This window comes from Trachypithecus francoisi, unplaced genomic scaffold (assembly GCF_009764315.1).
Source record: "Trachypithecus francoisi isolate TF-2019V2 unplaced genomic scaffold, Tfra_2.0 Lachesis_group9, whole genome shotgun sequence".
Classification (NCBI taxonomy): Eukaryota; Metazoa; Chordata; class Mammalia; order Primates; family Cercopithecidae; genus Trachypithecus; species Trachypithecus francoisi.
The window spans coordinates 70957638-70984947 of NW_022681474.1; the positions used below are offsets into that span (position 1 = coordinate 70957638).

General features: G+C 37.3%; 1 protein-coding gene across 9 annotated transcripts in view; it reads left to right on the top strand.

Annotated features, from left to right (window-relative positions):
* Window positions 1–27310, top strand: part of JMJD1C (jumonji domain containing 1C) — a 374654-nt gene that overhangs the window by 331634 nt on the left and 15710 nt on the right. For all 9 annotated transcript variants that reach the window (XM_033208321.1, XM_033208324.1, XM_033208322.1 and 6 more), the window contains 14 exons: window positions 447–619; window positions 880–3083; window positions 9042–9243; window positions 10985–11199; window positions 12162–12314; window positions 15900–15989; window positions 16757–16884; window positions 17072–17285; window positions 19069–19283; window positions 20640–20918; window positions 23712–23880; window positions 24439–24529; window positions 25478–25608; window positions 26640–26762. In XM_033208321.1, coding sequence (XP_033064212.1) covers window positions 447–619; window positions 880–3083; window positions 9042–9243; window positions 10985–11199; window positions 12162–12314; window positions 15900–15989; window positions 16757–16884; window positions 17072–17285; window positions 19069–19283; window positions 20640–20918; window positions 23712–23880; window positions 24439–24529; window positions 25478–25608; window positions 26640–26762 — 4387 coding nt within the window. The remainder of the gene's footprint in view (window positions 1–446; window positions 620–879; window positions 3084–9041; window positions 9244–10984; window positions 11200–12161; window positions 12315–15899; window positions 15990–16756; window positions 16885–17071; window positions 17286–19068; window positions 19284–20639; window positions 20919–23711; window positions 23881–24438; window positions 24530–25477; window positions 25609–26639; window positions 26763–27310) is intronic.

Consider the following 27310-nt stretch of genomic DNA (forward strand, 5'->3'; position numbering starts at 1 on the left):
TTATTTTTGTTGACAAAAATTGACAAATTAATTTGGTTATAATTTCTACTTCTGGTGAAATGTGTTTTAGGAATATTCTGTTTTTACTGTTAGCAATATATATTCTTTTGCTGTTAGAATCTTAGGAAATCATATAAGCTAGGTTCTGTATATGGCATTTATAGTAAATTAAAGGCACTGATTTCAAGATCTGTTTTTAGTAAGATGACAATAAGTTATTCTTTAATACTGATTATGATATGGAAAAATCTGTATAATTATGTTATTATTTGACTATTTCTCATAAGATGTATTTAGAAAAAGTTACAAGTTTCCCAAATAAACTGCTATTTGAATGAACTCATAAACCACCAAGATCATACCCAGTCCTACTGTGACACGGTGTTTAGCTTTTTCTAGTAACTGAAATCTAGGTTTTTTGTTTTGTTTTGTTTTGTTTTTAATAGAATTCTCCCAGTCCTTGGCTACATCAGCCCACCCCTGTGACCTCAGCAGATGGTATTGGATTACTTAGTCACATTCCTGTCAGACCGTCCAGTGCAGAGCCTCATCGGCCTCTTAAAATTACAGCCCATTCCAGTCCACCACTGACAAAAACTTTAGTAGATCATCATAAGGAGTAAGTTCACCAATGCTTAAAAATTATAAATACCTTGTTCATAATTTTTCTTAATTTGCCTTTTAAACAGTTAATTTTAAGTTAACACATATCTTAAGATTAGGCTTGTTCTGTTTTGATATTTCTTCGAATTTGGTATAATATTAGAGTACATGCAAAGATGTCTTTTACTTTCATAATAGAATGATATTGCATAAAAGCTGTCTTTGTATTTTGCAAGAAAAAGTGGTTACAGAAATATTTGTGTATTTTCTTTACAGAGAATTAGAAAGGAAAGCTTTTATGGAACCATTACGGTCTGTTGCATCCACATCAGCAAAAAATGACCTGGATCTAAATAGGTCACAGACTGGAAAAGATTGTCACTTACATAGGCATTTTGTGGATCCAGTATTAAATCAATTACAGAGACCACCCCAGGAGACTGGAGAGAGATTAAACAAATACAAAGAGGAACACCGTCGAATTCTTCAAGAAAGTATTGATGTTGCTCCCTTTACAACTAAAATCAAGGGACTTGAGGGTGAGAGAGAGAATTATTCCAGAGTGGCATCATCATCGTCCAGTCCTAAAAGCCATGTCATCAAACAAGATATGGATGTAGAACGCTCAGTATCAGATCTTTATAAAATGAAGCACTCAGTGCCTCAGAGTTTACCCCAAAGTAACTATTTCACTACATTGTCTAATAGTGTGGTCAATGAACCACCAAGATCATACCCATCCAAAGAAATTTCAAATATTTATGGTGATAAACAGAGTAATGCCCTTGCGGCGGCAGCAGCTAATCCTCAAACTCTGACTTCATTTATAACATCTCTTTCAAAGCCTCCACCTTTGATTAAACACCAACCAGAAAGTGAAGGTTTAGTAAGCAAGATACCAGAACATCTTCCGCATCAGATTGCATCTCACTCGGTAACAACCTTCAGAAGTGACTGTAGGAGTCCTACCCATTTGACAGTTTCTTCTACAAATACACTCCGCAGTATGCCTGCATTACATAGAGCACCAGTATTTCACCCACCAATCCATCACAGCCTGGAAAGAAAGGAAGGCAGCTATAGTAGCCTTTCCCCTCCAACTTTAACTCCTGTGATGCCAGTAAATGCTGGTGGTAAAATTCAAGAGTCACAGAAGCCTCCAACTCTAATACCCGAGCCAAAAGACTCTCAGGCAAATTTTAAGAGTTCTTCAGAACAGAGTTTGACAGAGATGTGGAGACCTAATAATAACCTCAGCAAAGAGAAAACTGAATGGCATGTGGAGAAAAGCAGCGGAAAGTTACAGGCTGCTATGGCATCTGTCATTGTGCGTCCGTCCTCTAGTACAAAAACTGATAGTGTGCCAGCAGTGCAGTTAGCTTCTAAAGATCGAGTTAGTGAAAGATCTTCAGCTGGGGCACATAAAACAGATTGCCTCAAACTAGCAGAAGCCGGAGAAACTGGAAGAATCATTTTGCCAAATGTGAATTCAGACAGTGTTCACACAAAATCTGAAAAAAACTTTCAGGCTGTCTCACAGGGCAGTGTTCCCAGTTCAGTCATGTCTGTAAATACAATGTGTAATACCAAAACGGATGTAATCACATCTGCTGCCGATACTACCAGTGTTTCCAGCTGGGGTGGTTCAGAAGCAATTTCTTCTTTATCAAATACCATTTTGGCCTCTACATCATCAGAATGTACATCTTCAAAAAGTGTCAGTCAGCCAGTGGCTCAGAAACAAGAATGCAAGGTCAGCACCACAGCACCAGTTACGTTAGCCAGTAGTAAGACAGGAAGTGTTGTTCAACCCAGTTCTGGGTTCTCAGGCACAACTGATTTTATCCATTTAAAAAAGCACAAGGCAGCATTGGCTGCAGCTCAGTATAAAAGTAGTAATGTCAGTGAGACTGAACCTAATGCTATAAAAAGTCAGACACTTTCAGCCTCCCTTCCTCTTGATAGTACTATAATCTGTAGTACAATTAACAAAGCATACTCTGTAGGAAATGGGCAAGCTTCCCAGACAAGTCAACCAAACTACCATACTAAACTGAAAAAGGCCTGGCTCACCAGACATTCAGAAGAAGATAAAAATACTAATAAAATGGAAAATTCAGGGAATTCTGTATCAGAAATTATTAAGCCATGTTCCGTCAACTTAATAGCCTCTACATCTAGTGATATACAAAATAGTGTAGATAGTAAGATCATAGTTGATAAATATGTAAAAGATGATAAAGTCAATAGGAGAAAAGCCAAAAGAACTTATGAATCTGGCTCTGAAAGTGGAGACTCAGATGAAAGTGAAAGCAAGTCAGAGCAAAGGACTAAAAGACAACCTAAGCCAACTTACAAAAAGAAGCAAAATGATTTGCAGAAGAGAAAAGGTGAAATAGAAGAAGATTTGAAACCCAATGGAGTTCTCAGCAGGAGTGCCAAAGAAAAAAGTAAACTGAAGTTGCAAAGCAACAGTAATAGTAAGTCAGTTACTTTGTTTTATCTCAGGTAAAATGGGCTGAATGTTTTAGCTGAATTAGTGTGCTTCTTTAAAGATCAGTGAGCTTAAAGGCATCCTTTGTCTTCATTTGCATGCCTTAGCTTTATGTATATGCTCATTGATTTCGTTTCTACATTTCACAAACATTTCCCCTTTAAGAGGAAATGAGAGAACACTTATTCCTCCATTTTTAAAAGACTTGTAGAAGTATATGTTTTACCTGACAGTCATTGTAGGTAATTTGCATAACTCAGAGTGGAATTTAGTAGTTACTCATATTTTGGCCATTTTTAAGAATTGTCAAAATGCAGTTATGGCTGTCACACCAAAAGTGGATTCGTAGTATCAGCTAAGATATTTACCTCTACCAAGATGTAGTCAGGAAAGAAATTCTACTCACATACACATATTTTGAGGCACATTTCTAGAAGACAATTACACTTGTCCCTGGGTATGCCTGTGGGGGATTGGTTTCAGGACCTCCCCCCACCCCCCACAGATACCAAAATTCACAGAGGTGCACATCCCTTATATAAAATAGCATAGTACAGTCATGTGCTGCATAACAACTTTTCAGTCAGTGACAGAATGCACAGCTGGGCACAGTGGCTCACTCCTGTAATCCCATCACTTTGGGAAGCTGAGGCAGGAGGATCACTTGAGCTGGGGTGGTTGAAGCTGCAGTGAGCCATGACTGCACCACTGCACTCCAGCCTGGGCAACAGAGCAAGACCATGTCTCAAAAAATAAACAAAAAATGATGGAATGTATATATGACAGTGGTATCATGAGATTGTAAGACTATGTTTTTATTATACCTTTTTCTTTGTTTAGATACGTAAATACTTTGTGTTACAATTATCTATTAGTATAAAGTACAGTAAGTACTGTACAGCTTTGTAAGCTGAGTTTGTGTAAGTACATTCTATGAAGTTCCCACAATGAGGAAATTGCCTAATCGTGTATGACTATATTTGCATGAAACCTACATACATCCTCCCATATACTTTAAATCATCTCTAGATTCCTTATAATGCCTAACACAATCCTTACACATCACTTGATTCACGCAGGATTGAACATAGTACTCTGCACATGGCAAATTAAAGTTTTGCTTTTTTGGAACTTTGTAGAATATTTTTTTCTCTTGAGTATTTTTGATCCATGGTAGGTTGAACCCATGGGTTTGGAACCCACAGTTAATGGAGGGCCAATTTTACTTCAGAGTAATATGAATGTGGACTATATTTCACTCTTACCTGGTGACAAAATGGGAAGCTTATGGAAATTATTATCTATTTAATGCTGCTCATTCAAACAGTCCTTAATGGGTAAAAATTAAAGGGAGGCTTGTGGTTTTGTGTATTCATTTCGATGTTAAAGAATTGCCAAATTAATAGCTTCAAAACTGATTATATATCCTTTGTGGCAACAGCTAGACAAACTAAGGGATACTTAACAGTAATATTCACTATAAAGTGTTTCTATATCATTTTACTCTAGTAGTAGTTTTTCTCAGTTTGCTTATTTCTTTTTAGGTGTGTTGCACAATGCAGAAAGCACTTAGTTTCACTATGTCCGTGTGTTCATCCACATACAATATATGAAATATCTGTGACAATGTGGACACTCAAGAAGTACTTTCACAAGCACTTGGATGCTTGAAGGCTCCCATTTGTGCTTTTTAACTGAATGAGGTTTTTCCACATGCCTGTGTGGAAACCAGAGGCAAAGTGAAGGAGAGGAAAACAGGAGGATGGAGTCATAGAAAAGGACAGTCAGAAAGTGAAAGAACAAAGGACAAACTCAACTAGAGCCAGAGACTGACAGACTGAAATGCAAGCATAGTCAGAAGACAGAGAGGGGGATTAACATCGAAGGATACCTGCCATTTACTTGAATATTGGATTATATACAGAGTTGCTTTTTCTTATGTGTTCCCCTTACTCTCCCTCGCTGCCCCCATGAATTCATAATAGGCTTAGTGTGAGCAATTTGTTTCTCTTCTGTTTTATATGACATTTCCTTTGGTGTTGGGTGTTCGGATACTTGAGTAAAACTTAAAAAGCAAAAACAAAAAAAACAGATAGGTACCTTCCAGGTTTTAATGCCTAGAAAACTCTCGTGAAGTTACATTTGTAAAATTAAGTCTTAGTGAAATACGTGTTCTCTTTTCATCTTGAGACGAATATACATATTCACAAGTAAGTTCTAAGAAAAGGACCAGAATGAGTGCCTATTTTCTCCCCAGGTTGTAATGTTTAGTCAAATCTCGCCTGCTTGGTAACTAGCCTGTAGCTTTAGAGAGGCTGTTTTATGACCCATTTGTTCACCAAGTCCAAAGTAATATTAAGTCAATATTAGATGTCATCTGTTAATTGTGGACAGAGTTGACTTGTTTTTCTTCTAGGCTACCTAGAAAAGTTTTTTTTTTTTTTTCTTAAATATTTTTTAGAGACAGTCTCCCTATATTGCCCAGGTTGGAGTGCAGTGGCTATTCACAGGTGTAACCATAGTGCACAGCAGCCTCCAACTCCTGGTCTCAGGCAATCCTCCTGCCTCAGTCTCCTGAGCACAGAAAAGTTCTTTAAGTTGGTAGTTTTCATAAGTCAGGGAACTTCTAAATATGAATGGATTATCTACTTCATAGATTAAATAATGTCCATTTTCTTTCTAATGTTTAGTAGAATTGTCATCAGTCATGGTCAATCAAAAAGAATGAGTTAGGCTTACACCTCAACTGTGTAATGTGATTACATACACCCTTATACATGTATAATTATATATTTTATATACACATACACATAATAGTGTGTTTCTTAGTACATTAAAGCTAGATATAATAGATTCTGTTTTATCTACTGTTTTGGAATGTTTTCCTATCTGCTGCCTTTTTGTTTCTCCTAATTAAAAGTCAGCCACTTTTTCTCCACTGATTTTTATGTTTCATTTACTTCTATCTTACATTTTATCTAATTTTTACATTTAATTTTATGATCTGAAACTGCCACTATATTTAAATATATAAATTCTACAGTACACAAAACCAGTGGTTTATGATCACAGCTAATTTCTGTATCTCCAAAAAAATATTTTTTTAAGGGGGTGGCACATCAGAGATTAATGTTTGGCGAGTATTTGTCTCTTATTTTCTTCCTCCCCAGTTTTCTGTTAGAACAGCTATTTGTGGATTTGCTACTAGAGAACTAAGGTTCTTACTATAAATGAAGAAGTATCCATTGAGTTAGGTATTTTTTTGTTGACTAAGTATCTTAATCTCAAACTTTTAGATTTTATATATTGCCAGTAAAGTATATATATATGGAATTGAAGGATGAAGTTTTATTTATTGTACAAATACTATGACAGTTAAATTCATAAAAGGAGTTAGTTGCAGTCATGTGGCCTTGTCTAGAAGCAAAAATTATAATATCAAAAGCTCTCCATATGAATTGGGCCTTTTAAGTCTTTGTACTCATTTATTATTTTATTGAAAAAAGCTCCAAGTGCCTGTTTTGTGTCACATAATTGAGATTTGCTTTGAAATGTCTGATTCTTTAGTACTATCTAAGTTGTTCACAGTGGTATGGTGCTCCATACTCTGAACTGTTCCATTATCTGGAATTAAAGGCATATAATAAAAAATGGAAATAGACTGTATTTAGTTTATTCTAGTGTAATAAATTGAAAAGTAAATAGATGATTAGAAGCAAGTGTATCAAATAAAAATTTATCAGCAGTATAACAATTCTGTCGTTCATTCCAACTTGTAAAAACTGAATATTTTACACAGTTCATAGGAAAAATCTGTCTTTTGCATAGTGGAGGAAATAACCTTTTCCATAAGTCTTCTGGAAATGGGTTTATACCATAACTGGGAGATGTGTGTGGTTATACACATGGGTGTTTCTCTAGTGGATTAAGCCAAATGGCTCCTTACCCTAAGTTAGAGACAGAGAGGGGAAAGCATGTAATTATAAAGAACAAGGCAGCAATTCTAGATGTGCTTAATAATTGGACCTGATTTCAAATGGGCCACTCCATATGGTTTATTTAAACACAGTGCTTTCTAAGTTTCTGCAAGAAGTGTATAGTCTCAGGAGAAGAGCTGTACCTCTGATCCACACATTGGGCATGATTAGAAAACACAAGGGTAGGAAATACAGTTTATTCTTTCTGCATGACAGAAATAGCAAACTGTGTAAATCTAATGTCTGACATATAGATACAGTAATATGGGTGCAATAAGAATACAATTAGAAGTTAAAACCAACAACTAATTTCTGATCCCAACATAACTTGCTTTTATTTTATTTTATTTTATTTATATATATTTTATTTATATATATTCCAACCTGGAATCCAGTGGCACGATCTCACCCCACTGCAACTTCTGCCCCCTGGGCTCAAGCAGTTCTTGTGCCTCAGCCTCCTCAGTGGCTGGAATTACAGGCGCGTGACACCACGCCTGCCTAATTTTTGTATTTTTAGTAGAGACAGGGTTTCACCTATTGGCCAGACTGGTCTCAAACTCCTGGCCTCAAGTGATCCACCCACCTCGGCCTCCCAAAGTTCTGGGATTACAGGCATGAGCCACTGCGCCTGGACCCCAACATAGCTTGTCTTTTTTCTTTCTTTCTTTCTTTCTTTTTTTCTTTTAAGGACGGAGTCTTGCTCTGTCGCCGGGGTGGAGTGCAGTGGCGCAGTGTCAGCTCACTGCAACCTCTACCTCCCAGGTTCAAGCGATTCTCCTGCCTCAGCCTCCCAAGTAGCTGGGACTACAGGCACACGCCACCATGCCCGGCTAACTTTTTGTATTTTAATAGAGATGGGATTTCACCATGTTGGTCAAGCAGGTCTCAAACTCCCGACCTCAGGTGATCCGCCCGCCTCAGCCTCCCAAAGTGCTGGGCTTACAGGCATGAGCCACTGCACCTGGCCAACTTGCTTTTAAATAAATACGTTTTTAAAAATTTTAATAGACAACATTTAATTTTTGGAGTTCCTCTCAGTCCAGAAATTCTTCCTACTCTCTAGATGACAGATGACTTCAGCCAGTGTTCTTATACTTAATAACAGAGTCAGTGAATGTGATGGAGCAGTGATGTAGAGTATGTAAATAAGTTGATTTTGTTTTCATATATTAGACTCTAAAATGCATTAGAGTTTTTGTCCTTTTTACTTTTTTGATGGCTTTTTTAATTCATCAATAAAGATAGCCAAGTTAATTTTTTTTTCCTTTTACTGTCTTCGAACGCTTTTATTTTTCTAAAAGATACTGCCACCATCAGTATGTTGATACCAATGCAGGGTATTATAATAAAGGAAAGATGTTAGGAGAAATAGCTCAGCACGTCTTCTCCCAAATACAGGTTTTATAAAATTACCACTTGTCTTAATGAGCCACACTTACCTTGGAATATCAGATATGTATTTCAATAGAAATATGTTGAGACTAACATGTAGTTTCTAAATATATAAACCTTTGATCTTTACGTTCTTGCTGTGGATCTTGAAAGAGCTTTCTCTTACAGAAACCAACTTTTGGTATAGAAGGACTGTATTTTCAGTTATTGATATACACAGAATATGAATGATTCTTACGTTTGCCATTATACATACATGAATAGTTAATATTTAAAGAGTTCAGTCAGCTGGAAAACTTAGTTCTCCATTTTCAGTACCCTGACATAAGAGAGGTTCATTTGGTTAGTAGAATTGGTTAGTAAGTAAATAGAAATGCTGCTGCAGACTTTTTAGTCATTAATTGGTACCTACAGCTGTTAATGTCTTTGCTTCTTTACTGAAGTCTTATTGTATTATCACAATATACTGACTTGAATTTCATATATATATATATATGACTTGAATTTAATCTCAAGGAGTTTAACTTTCTACAAAGCATAACTTTGCTAAAACTTTCCTACTGATTTTACAGCTGGCATTCCTCGTTCAGTATTGAAAGATTGGCGTAAAGTCAAGAAGCTGAAGCAAACTGGGGAATCCTTTTTACAGGATGACTCCTGCTGTGAGATAGGGCCTAATTTACAAAAGTGCCGAGAATGTAGACTTATTCGCAGTAAAAAAGGAGAAGAACCAGCTCACTCACCAGTATTTTGTAGATTTTACTACTTTAGACGGTAAGTGGAAATATGAGATTGGGAAAAAAGTAATTTATTGATTCGGTATTAGAAATTATATAGTGTTATTCTGAGTGTCCCTTTTGGATGGGGGAATAAGTCTTTGAGTCTCCATGTTTTGGAAACATTATAAAAGAGTTATTAAATGTTTTTGTGCTAAATTTTAACAATTTCTAACTATTAGACTAAATACATACATTATTAGTCATGTTCCATATGACCTTTCTGTTCTGAGAGATTTAATGAGAAAAAGGTTTTTTTCTGAACAGTTGTTAACCTATATACTAATTTAATATAAATATTACCAAATAATAGTTTAACATTAAAAACTTAAAGGTAGACTTGTAAGACTTCAACTAAAGAATAGCTGGATAACCCAGACAGTGAAGACTAATTAACATGTCACACTCCAGAATCAGTCATTTCTAGTTGTGAATTCCATCTCTGTCCCTTAGTTCCTGTGTGAGTTTATTAACTATGGTAGGACAGCTAAGCCTGTCTCATCTGCAAAATGTAAATGTTAGTACCTACCTAACAGAGCTTTAATGAAGGTTAAATGAGATAAAGTATGCCAAGTCCTTAGGTGTAGTCCCATGCACATATGAAATGCTCTATTGTTAGCTGTAATTATCTTCCTAAGAAACTGAGACACTTTGCTCTGCTGAATACACTATGCTAGTAGCCCAGTATAGACCTCCAAAAATACGTGTTGATAAGAATGGACCAGATTCTCTTTCTTCCTCACTTTGTAGCCAACAATCCCCAAAGGACAGACAATTTCAGGGAATAATTATAAGAGGTAATACCCATGGAAGTGCAGAAGAGATGAAAAAAGGAATCAAAAGTAAAGTAGGTTTGAGGTGATAAGAAAATCTAGGAAAAGTCTGAAGTAAAGAAATGTTCAGGCAAACATAATACCATAAAACCAAAATAAGATGCTGGGTTATGACAAAAAGGAGAAATTTGGTTTAAAGAGAAGGAAACTTTGGAAAGATAATGAAGATATGAAAAATAGGGATAAACGAAATGTTGCTGTTCATATGAAAAATACAGTATGACTTATATTAGACATCACCTATTTGAGAGTAAAGAGAGTTAAGTACAAGATAATTGAGGAATGACCACCAGCCAGCAAGAGAATGGCAATTTTGGCTTCCGTTTACTATAAACTTCTCTGAATAGAGTAGTTATTTGGGTATCAGAAGCTAAGAGCAAGTAAGCACATTAATGGGGTTGCTATAAAACTATTAAGAATTTCATCCTTGTTCTCAATCACTTCAGTAATGTTTCAATTTAATTAATGAAAGTGTATGTATAGTTGGCATTTTTAAAGTCCTCCTGGTGAAAGGCTTAAGTTGATTTAGGGCATTTCAGCTTTAGTGATTCCTGATTTAGATTATGTATAAAATAACAGCATTGCTCTGGGCAACATTGGACCCACATTTTTACTCTTGTCATTCATCAAACACTTAAACAGTTTTCATTTTGTTGGAGTTAAGTATAAGTGATCTAATTTCTTGAAATAATCTAAAATTAGTACTACTTATTGCCATTTGCATAACACCTATGAGTTATTTAAATTAATTCACTAATTAGTGTGTGAAGAATTAACCTGTTTTCCTCTTTTTAATGTAATTCATATTTTATAATGCAATATAAACATTATAAATTTACAACTTTAAAGACTGGACTTACATTTTAATATGTTGGTACCTAATGCTTTTATGTTTTAATATTTCAGGTTGTCATTTAGTAAAAACGGAGTAGTTAGAATAGATGGTTTCTCTTCTCCTGACCAATATGATGATGAAGCTATGAGTTTGTGGACACATGAAAATTACGAAGATGATGAACTAGATATAGAGACTTCTAAATATATCTTGGATATAATAGGTGATAAGTTCTGTCAATTAGTAACATCTGAAAAAACAGCTTTGTCCTGGGTGAAAAAGGATGGTAAGGAAGTTAAATATAACATGAACTGCACAAATTTCATTTTAAGAATTTCTCTTTGAATTATGTTTAATCTATGAAAGAAGTCCCTAATCTTATCTAATCTTGTTAATTTTTAATTATGATAATGATACCTTTTTACAGTATGTATTTAAGGTTACAGATATTTTCCTGTAGAGGGTGAATTGAGTCAATTAACCATTTATGAAATCACAATAGCATTTTGCTGTTTCTGCCATTACAACATAAATTAATGCTTTAAACCCACTTTGGATGCAAATTGTGAAATTTCAACATTTGGCTTATAAAGACATAATCTACCCCAATTATTTGTACTGGAATCTCAGCTTTACTCCCTCTTTAACTGTTTCCTTTGGCAAATAACCTCTCTGGGTATCAGGCAGGTCTGGAAAATAAGAAAGATAACTATGTCATTAATTTGTTGAGAAAGTTATGTTAATTATGTTTACTTAAGTACTTTAATAGTTTGTAACATAGTAGACACTCTAAATATTAGCTTCTTTTCCTTCCCTGCCTTGAAATCACTGGTTTGCCCCTCGGGGGACACTTAGCAATAACTAGAGACATCTTTGGTTGCATAACTGAGGGAGTTAAGGATATGTTGCCAACATCTAATAGGTAGAGGCTACAGATGCCACTGAACAGTCTGCAATGCACAGAGTAATCCCTCCCAACAAAGAATTATTCACCCTAAAATGTCAAAAGCACCAGAGTTGAGAAACCCTGGTTACATGTAAAGCCATTTTTATTTTTCACTTATGATCATTTGTGAGTCTTCTAAAGAGAATTACTAATTACTTCAAGAAGTCTGTTGGTCTTCAGTTAATATAGCCTTGAAAGTTCTCGGTTTGCCTTTACATTTTTATTTCTTCTGTATTTCAGCCAAAATTGCCTTGGAAAAGAGCATGTTTGCCTTTAAAATTTTTGTTTTTTCTGTATTTCAGCCAAAATTGCCTGGAAAAGAGCAGTGAGAGGAGTCCGGGAGATGTGTGATGCATGTGAAGCAACATTGTTTAACATTCACTGGGTCTGCCAAAAATGTGGATTTGTGGTCTGCTTAGATTGTTACAAGGCAAAGGAAAGGAAGAGTTCTAGAGGTGGGTATATAAGTTTACATAAATTGAAGTATTTATAATATTTTCTTTAGGATCACTCTTCTACAGCATCAGATGTGTTTTTTTATTCCTACCTTCCTTATTAATGTATTAAGGAATTTTTTTCAGTTTGTTTTTAAGAGGAGAAGTAACCACAGTTTATTAATGGCTGTATTTTCTAGAATTAAATTGCATCTACACCCATCAGCCTCATGAGTGTATCTATCTTCTCATTTCAGTCAGATAGTTCCTTTATGTAGCCCAAATTTAGGTTAGGCTTTGTTGCTTTAAGATTCCAATGTGTGGGCCAGGCACTGTGACTCTTGCCTATTATCCCTGTGCTTTGGGAGGCTTAGGCAGGAGGATCACTTGAGTTCAGGGGTTCAAGGTTACACTGAGCTTTGATTGTGCCACTGCACTCCAGTCTAGGGGACAGAGCGAGACCCTGTCTCTATTGAAAAATTTTTTAAAAGACTGCAATGTGTAGAAACCTGAAGTCCTCTAGGACCTGTGAATTACACAGTCATACTTTATAAGTCACAGTTGAATACTTACTAGTGTAAATGTAAATTGACTTTCCTAAATATTGGTCTTTAGAGTACAAATACAAATGTTGACGAATATGTGGCCACCCACCCCATTTATCCCCATTTTTCTGTTTTGTTTGGAGACAGCGTCTCACTTTGTCACCCAGGCTGGAATACTGTGGTGCAGTCTCAGCTCACTGCAGCCTCATACTCCTGGGCTCAAGCGATCCTCCCACCTCAGCCTCCTGAACAGCTGGAACTACAGGCACACACTACCATACCTCACTAATTTTGTTGTATTTTTCATAGAGAGAGGGTTTCATCATGTTGCCCAAGCTGACTCCAATTCTTAGAGAATAAAAATGAAATCTTTATAATTTGGAAACAGCCTTTCAATTATTTCTAATTTCTAGGTAAACAAATGGCACAAAAACAGTGTTCTGTTTATTAATACAGCTAGAGATAATGTAAAGTTTAAAAAAGGAAGTAGGCTGGGCATGGTGGCTCGTGCCTGTAATCTCAGCACTTTGGGAGGTCAAGGCTGGCTTCCAAAGATTGCTTGAACCTAGGTGTTCAAGACCAGCCTGGGCAACATGGCAAAACCCTGTCTCTACAAAAAAATACAAAAACTCAGCTGCGCATGGTGGTGTGTGCCTGTAGTCCCAGTTACCTGGGATGCTGAGGTGGGAGGCTCACCTGAACCCAGGAGATGGAGGCTGCAGTGAATTGTGATTGCCCCGTTGCACTCCAGCCTGAGTGACACAGTGATACCCTGTCTCAAAAAGGAAGTAATTAAATGAATCAAAAGTGTTTTAGAAAGATTATCCAAGGCAATTTTGGAAGTGACTACCTAAAACTGGTATTGAGTTTTTTGTTAGGAGTAGAGTTCTGATGAAATAAGAGAATTAGAATTGTGGAAACGTTAGAAGTATTTAGTATAGATTGTCTGTCTCAAAGTAATGAATGTCATTTTCATTTCAGGCAGCTCTTTTTACAGAGTAGTATATCAGGTAGATGAACCATGATTTAACCATCAGTATTTTCTACTGATAGGATTACCAAAGTCTCTTACCCTTTGTTACCAAAGAAACCTGAGCAAATGTGAAAGCATAGCTGAACATCTACAGCTAAGTGTTTCTGGGATATGCAGTAGATATGTTAATATGAGTAAAATGTGAAACCATAATACGTGTATTTTGACAATTAATTCTTATAAAACTTGATGACATGATGTGCATTTCAAATTCCTTTTTCCTTGTTTCATATTACTTTTGGTTTTCCTTTGCCAAATTAAAAAAGTTAATTTTAATTTACTCTGTTTTGCTGTGTTGTATGTATGTATATATATGTAAGCTACCATAAATTCTTTCTTTGAATAAGATAAAGAGTATTAAAACTAAATTGATGTATTACTGCTGATTTTCTTTTTCTTCTTTTTTTTTTTTGGATGTTGTCATTGAGACGGAGTTTCACTCTTGTTGCCCAGGCTGGAGTGCAGTGGCGCAATCTTGGCCTCCTGGATTCAAGTAATTCTCCTGCCTCAGCCTCCCGAGTAGCTGGGAATTACAGGCATGGGCCACCATGCCTAATTTTGTATTGTTAGTAGAGATGGGGTTTTACCAAGTTGGCCAGGCTGGTCTCAAACTCCTGACCTCAGCTGATCCACCCACCTCAGCCTCCCAAAGTGCTGGGATTACAGACGTGAGCCACCATGCCCAGCCTGCTGATTTTCATAGTAGTATTAATTTTGAAAGTATAGTCTTGTTAGTTACCATATCATTCTTTTAAGTGTAACTTATGCCTTGGGTTGTTGTCCGTACTATCTAAATATCTATTTTACTGTTAAATATTATAATAAAACTGAGATTGAGTAGTTTTAATATACAGCTTCATGTAGTGGTAATCAACATAAGTGTCTAAAATATAAGCAATATATAAAACATTTGCAAGTTACTATGTAGGTTTTGCAGAGGAAAGTCAAAGCTTTTAAAGGTGACTAGTTTTAGATTGGGTTTGAATTTTATTGAATGTATATTTTTATGAAGCAATAGTTCTAGATTTTTTTTTCTTTTTTTTTTTGAGATGGAGTCTTGCTGTGTGTTACCCAGGCTGGAGTGCAATGGTGCGATCTCAGCTTGCTGCAACCTCCACCTCCTGGGTTCAAGTGATTCTCCTGCCTCAGCCTCCCAAGTAGCTGAGACTACAGGCATGCATCACCACACCTGGCTGATTTTTTATTTTTAGTAGAGATGGTGTTTCACCATGTTGGCCAGGCTGGTCTTGAAGTCCTGACCTCAAATGATCTGTGGCCTTGGCCTCCCAAAATGCTGGGATTACAGGTGTAAACCACTGTGCCTGGCCTAGTTCTCGATTTTTTTTATGCTGAGTTTATTGAGCTTTGTGACACTGAAGCTCTTATAGCTACATCGTAAGTAACTGTGTCACTAAATTTATAGAGAAAGTTCTTGAGATCAAGATATCAAATGCTTTTATTCTTTATGTTATGCCCTATGGTATGCCTTAATTGTTTACAACTTCAGGGATGAAAGCTTATTTGAAGTCAGCGATAGCAATTAATAATAACTGTATGGTACCAGCTTTTTTACATGTCTCATGTTCCTCTACATGTCTTTGAAGCATAAGAGGAAAATGATTTAACAGTCATCTCAAACTGTGTCAGTCTGATGTACTAGGATCAGGCATAAATTCTGTTTGGCACAAAAAACAGCTAAGAGAAGGAGATTAGCTACAGAGAAGATAGAGGTGACTAATAACAATAATGACTGGAAATTTTTTAAAAGGCTATCATTATATCCATTTTGTATCACTGTTGTTATATAATTCGGGAAATGGTGGAACTGTTTTTCCTGACTTGTTTCAGAACCAAACATCTAAAGCATATCATTGACATTTTATTTCATTATTTTTATTTTTTTTATTTTTTCATTGGCTATGACTCTAGACAATGAGACATTATATATAATCATTAAGTTCTTTAAACCATCAATTTATAATTGTGAAACCATGAGCGTGATATACCACAAGGTATATTATCTTACAGATAAAGAACTATATGCTTGGATGAAGTGTGTGAAGGGACAGCCTCATGATCACAAACATTTAATGCCAACCCAAATTATACCTGGTTCTGGTAAGTATACCTTCTTCATGTAATATAACTGTTCTTGGTTGCTCCAGATTAAGGGAACGCTTAAAGGAGTATCTGGAAGTATAACAAGGTAGAGACAGAAGATTTAACTAGTTTTGAATTGTGTTGCTCAGTTATTGGAAATCCTCTATGTAATAAAGCTTAGAAGATAAGTCCAAGCCTCAGTGATGAAGAAAGTTCACCATTAGAAGGAGAAAGCTAGAGTGTAATGAAAAGGCCTATTGGGGCCGGGCGCGGTGGCTCAAGCCTGTAATTCCAGCACTTTGGGAGGCCGAGATGGGCGGATCACGAGGTCAGGAGATCGAGACCATCCTGGCTAACACAGTGAAACCCCGTCTCTACTAAAAAATACAAAAACGAGCCGGGCGAGGTGGCGGGCACCTGTAGTCCCAGCTACTCGGGAGGCTGAGGCAGGAGAATGGTGTAAACCTGGGAGGCGGAGCTTGCAGTGAGCTGAGATCCGGCCACTGCACTCCAGCCTGGGCAACAGAGCGAGACTCCATTTCAAAAAAAAAAAAAAAAAAAAAAAGAAAAGGCCTATTGGATTTTTAATAAAAGAATAAAGAATATAAATTTGATTGAGTAATCAAATCTGTAACAGATGGAAGAGAATGGAGAAAAATGGAAGAAATTTAAAGGGCACAAGAAAACCTCCATTATTCCCAATTATAAAATATTGTAAGAAAAAAATTTTAACAGTATTAACAACTAGTGGTAATCTTTTTATTAACTACCATTTTATTTTATAGTTTTGACAGATCTTCTAGATGCCATGCACACTCTTAGAGAAAAATACGGTATTAAATCCCATTGTCATTGTACTAACAAACAGAATTTACAAGTTGGAAATTTTCCTACAATGAATGGTGTATCTCAAGTGAGTAAAACTCTGGTTATTCAAATAAAATCTGTGGTTAGTCAACTTTGATATTTATTTGAAATTTGATATAGGACTTATGTATGAATTAATGTTTGCTATATTTCTGTGTAAATTTCTTATATCTATACTACTAATTGAATAATTGAAGAAAGTGTTTAAAGATGTAATTGTTCTACCTTTGTAGGTTTTACAGAATGTTCTGAATCACAGTAATAAAATTTCTCTGTGCATGCCTGAGTCTCAGCAGCAAAATACTCCTCAGAAGTCTGAGAAAAATGGTGGCAGCAGCCCAGAGAGTGATGTAGGCACAGATAACAAGTTAACTCCTCCAGAATCCCAGTCACCACTGCACTGGTTAGCAGATCTTGCAGAGCAAAAAGCCAGAGAGGAAAAAAAAGGTAAACATAATTGATTATCTAGGTATGTGTGAGAGGAGTATAGTATAACTAACCAACCATGTACCATTGTACAATAAAGTACTGTTAATATCGAGGTCAACAATTTACTTTGGTCTTTTGCTTGAATTATGGGTTAGGTTCAATGTAAAGCATTTTGTCTTCGCTTATTAGGAACTAGCCTGTTGTTGTTTTTAGGGTGGGTTTTTTCACTGCAGCCTTGACCTCTCGGGCCCAGGTGATCCTCCCAGTTCAGCCTCCCAAATAGCTGAGAGTAACAGGCATGTACTACAATGCCTAATTTTCTTTTGGGAGGTGGGGGAGCACAGAGTTTTGCTCTTGTTTCTCAGTCTGGAGTGCAATGGCATAATCTCGGCTGGCTGCAACCTCTGCCTCCCAGGTTTAAGTCATTGTCCTGCCTCAGCCTCCCTAGTAGCTGGGATTAAAGGCATGCATCACCACACCCAGCTCATTTTATATTTTTAGTAGAGACAGGGCTTCACCGTGTTGGCCAGGCTGGTCTCAAACTCCTGACCTCAGGCAATCCATCTGCCTCGGCCTCCCAAAGTGCTGGGATTACAGGCGTGAACCACCACGACTGGCCAATTTTTTTTTTTTTTTTTTTTTTAGTTTTTGTAGACGTGAAGTTTCGCCATGTTGCCCAGACCGTTCTTGAGCTCCTGGGCTCAAGCAGTCTACCTCGTCTTCCCAGAGTGCTGGGATTACAGACGTGAGCCACCATACCCAGCCTTAGCCTTCCTTTAACTACATACCAAAGTTAGTTACAGAATTGTTTGTGGATGAGCATATTGATAAAGCCACCAGAGCACTAGATGTGTAACTTACCTACATTTTCTTTTTCGGGGTTTTTTTTTTTTTTTTTTTTTTTAATTTTTTTTTTTTCCTGAGACTGAGTCTCACTCTGTTGTCCGGGCTGGAGTGCAATGGCATGATCTCAGCTCACTGCAACCTCTGACTCCCAGGTTCCAGCGATTGTCGTGCCTCAGCCTCCTGAGTAGCTGGGATTACAGGCACGTGCCACAATGCCCAGCTAATTTTTATATTTTTAGTAGAGATGGGGTTTCAGCATGTTGGCCAGGTTGGTCTTGAACTCCTGACCTCAAGTGATCCGCCTGCCTCAGCCTCCCAAAGTGCTGGGATTACAGGTGTGAGCCACCACGCCCGGCCAACTTACCTGTATTTTCTACCTGTCTTTGCTGCAGTGTTTTTCATTTGTAACAGGTGTAAACATGTCTTAAATGTTGAGGTACGCCTTTTTACATTTAGATTATTTGAATCCATTTGGCCAGGCTGGTCTCAAACCTCACTCATCCTCAGGTTTGTGTTTAGATGAATAAATCACTAATGCTTCCTTCAATTTTTATCTCCCACTAGAAAATGCTGGGGCCAGTTTTGTCTGTACTTTAGCACCATGCTTAATAGAATGAAAATTTGTAAGGGCTGGGCACAGTGACTCATGCCTGTAATCCCAGCACTTTGGGAGGCCAAAGTGGGCAGATCATTTGAGGTCAGGAGTTCAAGATCAGCCTGACCAACATGGTGAAACCCCATCTCTACTAAAAATACAGAAAAATTAGCTGGGCGTGGTGGCGCATGCCTGTAGTCCCAGTTACTCAGGAAGCTGAGACAGGAGAATCACTTGAACCTGGGAAGCAGAGGTTGCAGTGAGCCGAGGTCACACCACTGCACTCCAGCCTGGGTGACAGAGGGAGACTCCGTCTCAAAACAAAAAACGAAACAAAATCTGTGAAATTTTCTATTTCAGAAAACAAAGAACTTACCCTTGAAAACCAAATTAAAGAAGAAAGAGAACAAGACAACTCTGAATCTCCAAATGGCAGAACATCACCTCTTGTGTCCCAGAATAATGAACAAGGCTCAACCTTACGGGATTTGCTGACTACAACAGCTGGAAAGCTACGTGTGGGGTCTACAGATGCTGGCATTGCCTTTGCCCCAGTTTATTCAATGGGAGCCCCAGTGAGTGTGATGCCAGATTTTTGGTTTTAATGTGGGCCTTAAACAGAGATGATTTGGAGACTTGGTTTTTGGCTCTGAACTACCCAATATGCAGATGAAATCAAGTGTACCAAATTGCTAGGCATGTTTCTATTTGCATTATAACTGTACCTTGAAAGCTGGCATTTTCCATCTTTTTTTCCAAGGTGAAAGGTGGAGGGGAGGCTCGAGGCTCTTCGATTCCAGAGGATCCCTAAGATACCCCTTTAGAATTTGGAAACTATTTGTCTAGTGAAGGGAAAAACCCACATGAAAGTGAATGTTGAATGTTACTTAAAATAATCAGAAGTCAAATTTTGCTTTAATTATTTATCAGGAAAAAAGAAGAGCAATATAATTTATTTTAAAACTATATGGGGGCGCCGAGTGCGGTGGCTCACACCTATAATCCTAGCACTTTGGGAGACTGAGGCAGCTGGATCACGAGGTCAGGAGTTCAAGACCAGCCTGGCCAAGATGGTGAAACTTTGTCTCTACTAAAAATACAAAAGTTAGCCAGGTGTGGTGGCATGTGTCTGTAATCCCAGCTACTTGGGAGGCTGAGGCAGAGAACTGCTTAAACCCGGGAGGCTGAGGAGGTTGCAGTGTGCCGAGATCATGCCACTACACTCCAGCCTGGGCGACAGAGCAAGACTCCATCTCAAAAAATACATAAAAGTATATGGGGGCCGGGTGTGGTGGCTCACGCCTGTAATCCTAGCACTTTGGGAGACTGAGGTAAGCAGATCACCTGAGGTCAGGGGTTAGGGACCAGCCTGGCCAACAACATGGTGTAACCCCGTCTCTACTAAAAATACAGAAATTAGCCAGGCATGGTGGTGCATGCTTGTAATCTCAACTACTTGGGAGTCTGAGGCAAGAAAATCACTTGAACCTGGGAGGTGGAGGTTGTAGTGAGCTGGGGGGTCAATCATGCCTATAATCCTAGCACTTTGGGAGGCTGAGTGGGAGGATTGCTTGAGGCCAGGAGTTTGAAACCAGCCTGAGCAACATAGCAAGACCCCCATCTCTATTTCTTATAAAATATTAAAAATATTTTAAAATGTATATGAGGGATGCCACCTACCTATATTCTCTGTCCCAGGCCTATAACGACGTAAAAGACAGGAAGGCTGTACTTCCAAGTTCTTCAGACCTGGCAGTTCTCACACAACCGGATTTCTGGTTTGCATTTTGTCAGGAATATAGGAACTCAAATCTAAGTGCATATATTCCGGAGTGTAGGGATATTGTTTAAAAAAAATAAGTCTGTGGGAGGAAAATGTATATGATTTCTCTCAAAAACAGGGTTTTTTTGTTTTGTTTTTTCCTTAATAGAGTAGCAAAAGTGGACGGACTATGCCTAACATTCTTGATGACATAATTGCTTCAGTTGTTGAAAACAAAATTCCACCAAGTAAAACCTCCAAGATAAATGTAAAACCAGAGCTTAAAGAAGAGCCTGAAGAAAGCATAATATCTTCAGTGGATGAAAATAATAAATTATATAGTGATATACCACATTCTTGGATCTGTGAGAAGCATATTTTATGGCTTAAGGATTATAAGAATAGCAATAATTGGAAGCTTTTCAAAGAATGTTGGAAACAAGGACAGGTGTGTATTTTAGGCTGATTAAAAACACTCTTGGTAGAACTGAAGCTTATTAAATAGAATGGTTCCCTCCTTAGGGATAGAAATAGAGGGGGGAATAGTACTTAACACATTTGGGGGACAATAAGATATAAAAGTACCGAAAAGATTGTCAGAATGCTTATTTCTCAATTACTGTTTTTTGGCCAGATTTAATATGAATTAACAGGGAAGCATTGATTATTTTATGTTAGTTTTTGATCTGTCAGAACAGACATGTAATAGCGCCTTGAATTTACAAAATGCAGTTCCTTTCTCCTCTTTTTTAGATTGATATTTTAGTCCAGTTAGTAGATCCATGTCTACTATTAAAATGTTAATATTAACAGCATTTTTCATGAACCTATGTAGATGTTCTTGTCTGTAATATTTATACATAGAACGTTCACTTACAAATTAGTTCATCGAATCTTGAATGACAGACTATATTGTTCTTTCTCCTCTAATATAAATGATTTTCTGTTGGACAAAAGTTTTGATAATGTTTGATACACATTTCAGATGGCAGTTTACTACATTAATGCAAAAATTATGAACAAATTAAGTATTTGTATGACAGTATTATTCTGTTAAATTTATTTCTTGTTTTCTGGAAAATGTTTACTTCGTTCATTCAACTGTTACTGAGCATCTAGTAAGAGATCCAGTCTCTGTCATAGGCAGTAAGAATATAAAAATGAGTAAGCTATGTAAAAATGAGTAAGAACTATTTTAGTGCAATGCTTCTTGATCTTTTTAGGTAACTAATCCCTTTCGAAATCTGATGAAAGCGAATCTTTCACCCCAAAAAAAGAAATGCACACTTGCGCATTGCATATACACAAGATTTAGCATGTCTTTTTTGCCTTGGTCTCCTTGAAGCCCTGATGACATTACTGGGCTGAAATTTTATTTAATTTGTGTGCGCTTTTGAGGTAGAAAAGAGTCACACAAATAATTGTTTTCATAATTATGTTAAGTGTTTTAAGAACTTTGTTCATGGTGCTATGAGAACCCAGAAAAGGAAATGTCAAAGCTAGGATACTAGCTCAAAAAGGTAGTCTAAATTGATTCCTTAGAGGTTAAGTGAAGTTTTTTGCTAGATGGACAAGAGGCTGGACATACACAAGAACAGGTGTTCAGGGAACTTTCTGAGTAGGTGTGATTATCTGCAGCATAGATGATGGTTCATGGGGGAGAGTGATGTAAGGAGATGGCTAGAGGAATGATGAAATGCCCTTATATGTCATACTAAAGAGTTTTAACATTATACTGTAGGTGCTAGTTTTAATTGTGGAATCTGTATAATCAAATTGACATTTTATAATAACTGACAGCAAGACAGATTAGAAGTTGAGTTAGAAGAGAATAATACCATTGGCAAGGAGTCTAATCAGAAAGCTTTACAGGCCTGGTGTTGTGGCTCATGCCTATAATCCCAACTTTTTGGGAGGCCAAGGCAGGAAGATTGATTGCTGCAGCCCAGGAGTTGGAGACCAGCCTGGGCAACATAGTGAGACCCTGTTTCTACCGAAAAATTTTAATTAGCCAGACGTGGTGGTTAACACCTGTAGTCCCAGCTATTTTGGGAGGCTGAGGCAGTAAGATTGCTTTAGCCCAGTAAGTCCAGGCTGCGGTGAGCCATGATCATGTGCACTGTGCTCCAGCCTGGGCAACAAAGTGAAACCCTGTCTCCCAAAAAAATAAGATCATGATGATAGCCTAAGAATTCTGCTTTGAATTATTTTGATATACTAATTAGCTTAACCCTTACCTTGTTTTAAAAATTTACTTTCAACAAGCTGCTGATTACCATAATAGCAGGAATATTATTGGATAGGTACTAGGCACTAGGAATTAATACGTGAATTGTCAGCAAGAGTTAACTAATACCTGGACCTCTTTTTAAAGTCATATATATTATTGGCTCATTGAAAAAATGTTTAATGGAACATTCAACCATGTAGTAAACCAGAATTTAGGATTTTTTTCTTTTTTAAGATGTCTTTTGTATTAAAAAAAAAATCTAGCTAGAGATTATTCTGCTTTTGTGGTTCCTAAATTTTAATTATCTTATAATTATTTAATTATCTTAATTAGTTTAAGAATACTAATAATCACTTAGATTTTTTGTTTGTTTGTTTCTGGAGACAGGGTTTTACTGTGTCGCTCAGGCAGGACACAAACTCGGGCTCAAGCAATCCTCCCACCTCAGCCTTGGGAGCTGGGACTACAAGAATGCACTGCCACACCCAGCCTAGTAAATACCATTTTTCAGAGACTTTTAAGTCATAGCTTACTGTGTTCTCTGTATTCCAGAATTCTGCTTCATTAGAATACAGGAATTTGTTTAAAACCTGAGAATAATACATCAGATGTTCTTAGATATGTTTTTATATATAATTTATTGTCGTTTTAGCAGCTGTAAATCTTCCATTACTGGTTTCTGCATTATTAGAAAGCTGTTAGGGAATTTGGGTGGAAAGGACATGTACCCCCCGCCACCAAGTGTAAGAAAGCTTTGAGGGAATTTGAATTTATATAATTTCTAAGGAGACACTCACTTTCAGAGAATCACTCATTAGGCTTGAAATTTAATAGTTTCAGCTACTGAACAGGCTGAGGTGGAAGGATTGCTTGAGCCCAAAGGGTTACAGTCAGGTGTGATGAGGCCGCTGCTCTCCAACCTGGATAGGAGAGCAAGACTCTGTCTCAAAAAAAAAAAAAAAAAGTCTATGTATCTTTTAACTGTTATTTATTTATCTATTTATTTATAAGCCTGCAGTGGTTTCTGGTGTGCATAAGAAAATGAACATTAGCCTATGGAAGGCGGAATCAATTAGTCTTGATTTTGGAGACCACCAAGCTGATCTCCTGAACTGCAAGGATAGCATCATTTCAAATGCCAATGTTAAGGAATTCTGGGATGGTTTTGAAGAAGTTTCAAGTATGTTGGTTTTTATTTTACTATTTTCTCCATCATACTCCTTCAAAATGATAAATTCCAAATGTAACTTAACAGATTTTAAGTCTTTGAAACATCTGTTTTACGTTGTTGTCTAATAAAAAGAAACAAGTAATTGGAAACAAAATACTGGGTCCCAATCCCTGTCTCTAGCACTAATTTCCTTTGACCTTAAAGATGCCATTTAAACTGTTTTACTTACGGAGAAATGTTTGACAGTTCCATAAGCTTGTGAAAATTGAATTATTTATGTAAAACTCTTTGAAAATTAAAAGTGTAAATGTAAGATTGTAATGTTACCAAGATTTTTAAAAACAAATTTTGAGATATTACAAGTGGGTAATTTAATGAATTCTGTTTATGTAAAAAAGGAACAAAGGTTTTAATACTACATAAGTAATAAGTCAATAAGCAAGCATTCATTAAGCATGTAATGTGCAACAATCAAATCATTCATTCATTTACATTTCTTTCTCCAAATGTTAATAAAGATAAAAAGGCAGAAATTACCCTTTTAATAATTAACTGCATTCTTTATAGAACGACAGAAAAACAAAAGTGGAGAAACAGTTGTTTTAAAATTGAAAGATTGGCCTTCAGGAGAAGACTTCAAGACTATGATGCCAGCAAGGTTTGAAACTTTTCATTTTGACTCGACTTTTTGATCAAGCTAAGACTATCCCCAGAGATAGAATAAGTAATTGTAAATGTGACCTGTAGACTTTTTCTTCCTCAATTAAAAATAAATAACTTGAGGCTGAGTGTCATATAGTGGCTCATGCCTGTAATCCCAGCTCTTTGGGAGGCCAAGGCGAGGGGATCGCTTGAGTCCAAGACTTGGAGACCAGTCTGGCCAACATGACAAAACCCCATCTCTACGGGAAAATACAAAAATTAGCCAAGCATGGTGGCAGGCGTCTGTAGTCCCAGCTACTCACGAGGCTTAGGTGAGAGGATCACTTGAGCCGTGGAGGTGGGGGCTGCAGTGAGCTGAGATCATGCCACTCAACTCCAGCCTGGGTGACAGAGTGAGACCCTGTCTGACTGATTGATTGATTGATTGATTGATATCAAAACTGAGTTAGTAGCCTCAGCATTTGATTGATTGATTGATAGCAAAACTGAGTTGGTAGCCTCAGCATTTGATTGATTGATTGATAGCAAAACTGAGTTGGTAGCCTCAGCATTTGATTGATTGATTGATAGCAAAACTGAGTTGGTAGCCTCATTAGTGGGGAAGTCTTTATGTTAGGGCAGTGAAGGAAAGAATGTTCATGTTAAAGAGGCTGGGCACAGTGGCTCACGCCTGTAATCCCAACACATTGGGAGGCAAGAGTGAAACTCTGTCTCAAGAAAAAAAAAAAGAACACAGGACTCTGTTTAGGACCTCCCTTCCGTGACAGCTTTTAATGGTTAGAGAAGCAGAATTGCTATTTTAGTCAGTATCACTTGAGTCAAGGAAAATTGTTACCTGTCTTATGGAAAGGTAGTCTGGTGTTTTGAACAACTTGAAAATTATATATGTGAAAAGACTTATCAATGCAGATCTTTATAAGAAGGCAATGTTGTTATTCTTCAGATACGAAGATCTTTTAAAAAGTCTGCCATTGCCGGAATATTGTAATCCAGAAGGAAAATTCAATTTGGCCTCCCATTTGCCAGGATTTTTTGTACGTCCTGATCTGGGACCCAGGTTGTGCAGTGCTTATGGTAGGTATATATTCACATTTCTCCTATGTAGGAATTATATTGGATTTTAAAAAATTTTTGTTCAGGCCAGGCACAGTGGCTCACGCCTGTAATCCCAGCACTTTGGGAGGCTAAGGCGGGTGAATCACGAGGTCAGGAGATCGAGACCATCCTGGTCAACATGGTGAAACCCTGTCTCTAATAAGAATACAAAAATTAACCAGGCATGGTGGCGTGTGCCTATAGTCCCAGCTACTCAGGAGGCTGAGGCAGGAGAATTGTTTGAACCCAGGAGGCATGAAGGTTGCAGTGAGCTGAGATTGCGCTACTGCACTCCAGCCTGGGTGACAGAGCAAGACTCCGTCTCAAAAAAAAAAAAAAAAATTTCTGTTCAAGGATGGGCGTGGTGTCTCATGCCTGTAAATCCCAGCACTTTGGGAGGTCAGGGCGGGTGGATCATGAGGTCAAGAGATGAGACCACCCTGGCCAACATGGTGAAACCCCATCTCTACTAAAAATAGAAAAATTAGCTGGGTGTGGTGGTGTGCACCTGTAGTCCCAGCTACTTGGGAGGCTGAGGCAGGAGAATTGCTTGAACTTGGGAGGCGGAGGTTGCAGTGAGTCGAGATCGTGCCACTGCACTGCACTCCAGCCTGGCAACAGAGCAAGACTCCTTCTCAAAAAAAGAATTTCTTTTCGTACAAATTGTCTGATGATTTTTAGTTTCTACTAAATCTGTTCTTTTAATCCATCCTTTTTTATATTAAGCAACATTTTAGGAATTAACAGCCAAAATATAGTTAAGTACCTGCTAATTGATTTTTTATTAATTTGATTTTTAACCATAGTACATTTTATTATAATAGAAATGTAATTATTGAAATAATAGGGTGTTTTATAGATTGTGGCTTTTGGAACAGGTTTTTGTAATAAGGAAACTAAAATTCAAATTATAGTTAAATTATGCAGATAGAGCTAATTTGGAGGGATATCTGATTATACTATTATATATATAAAGTATTTTGTCAAGTAAAATCTTGTTTTATACACAGGTGTAGTTGCTGCTAAAGATCATGATATAGGAACAACAAATCTCCATATTGAAGTTTCTGATGTTGTAAATATTCTAGTCTATGTTGGCATAGCAAAAGGAAATGGCATTCTCTCAAAAGCAGGTAACTTAAAGAATAAGTAGTCTTTGAAATAACAGTTGAATAATCACATTCACTAGTATCGTCCAGAATATCAGCTTCTGAGTTAACAGTGAAGATTTCAAAAAGAATTGTAATGGATGTAGGGGCATTTTAGCCCTTATTACTTGAAGATTGAATAATTTTCCTTTTTTTTTTTATCTAAGTGAAATTTTAATTTTAAAAGTGAATATTTTAACTTCTTTTCTATCATTAAGTATTGTGTTGATGAAAATACACTGTTAAGCTCATTTGTAAACATTTATTGAGGACAGGCGCAGTGTCTCGTGCCTGTAATCCCAGTCCTTTGGGAGGCCGAGGCGAGTGAATCACCGGAGGTCGGGAGTTCGAGACCAGCCTGACCAACATGGTGAAACCCCGTCTCTACTAAAAATACAAAATTAGCTGGGCGTGGTGTTGCATGCCTGTAATCTCAGCTGCTCGGGAGGCTGAAGCAGGAGAATCGCTTGAACCCAGGAGGCGGAGGTGGCTGTGAGCTGAGATCGTGCCATTGCACTCCAGCCTGGGCAACA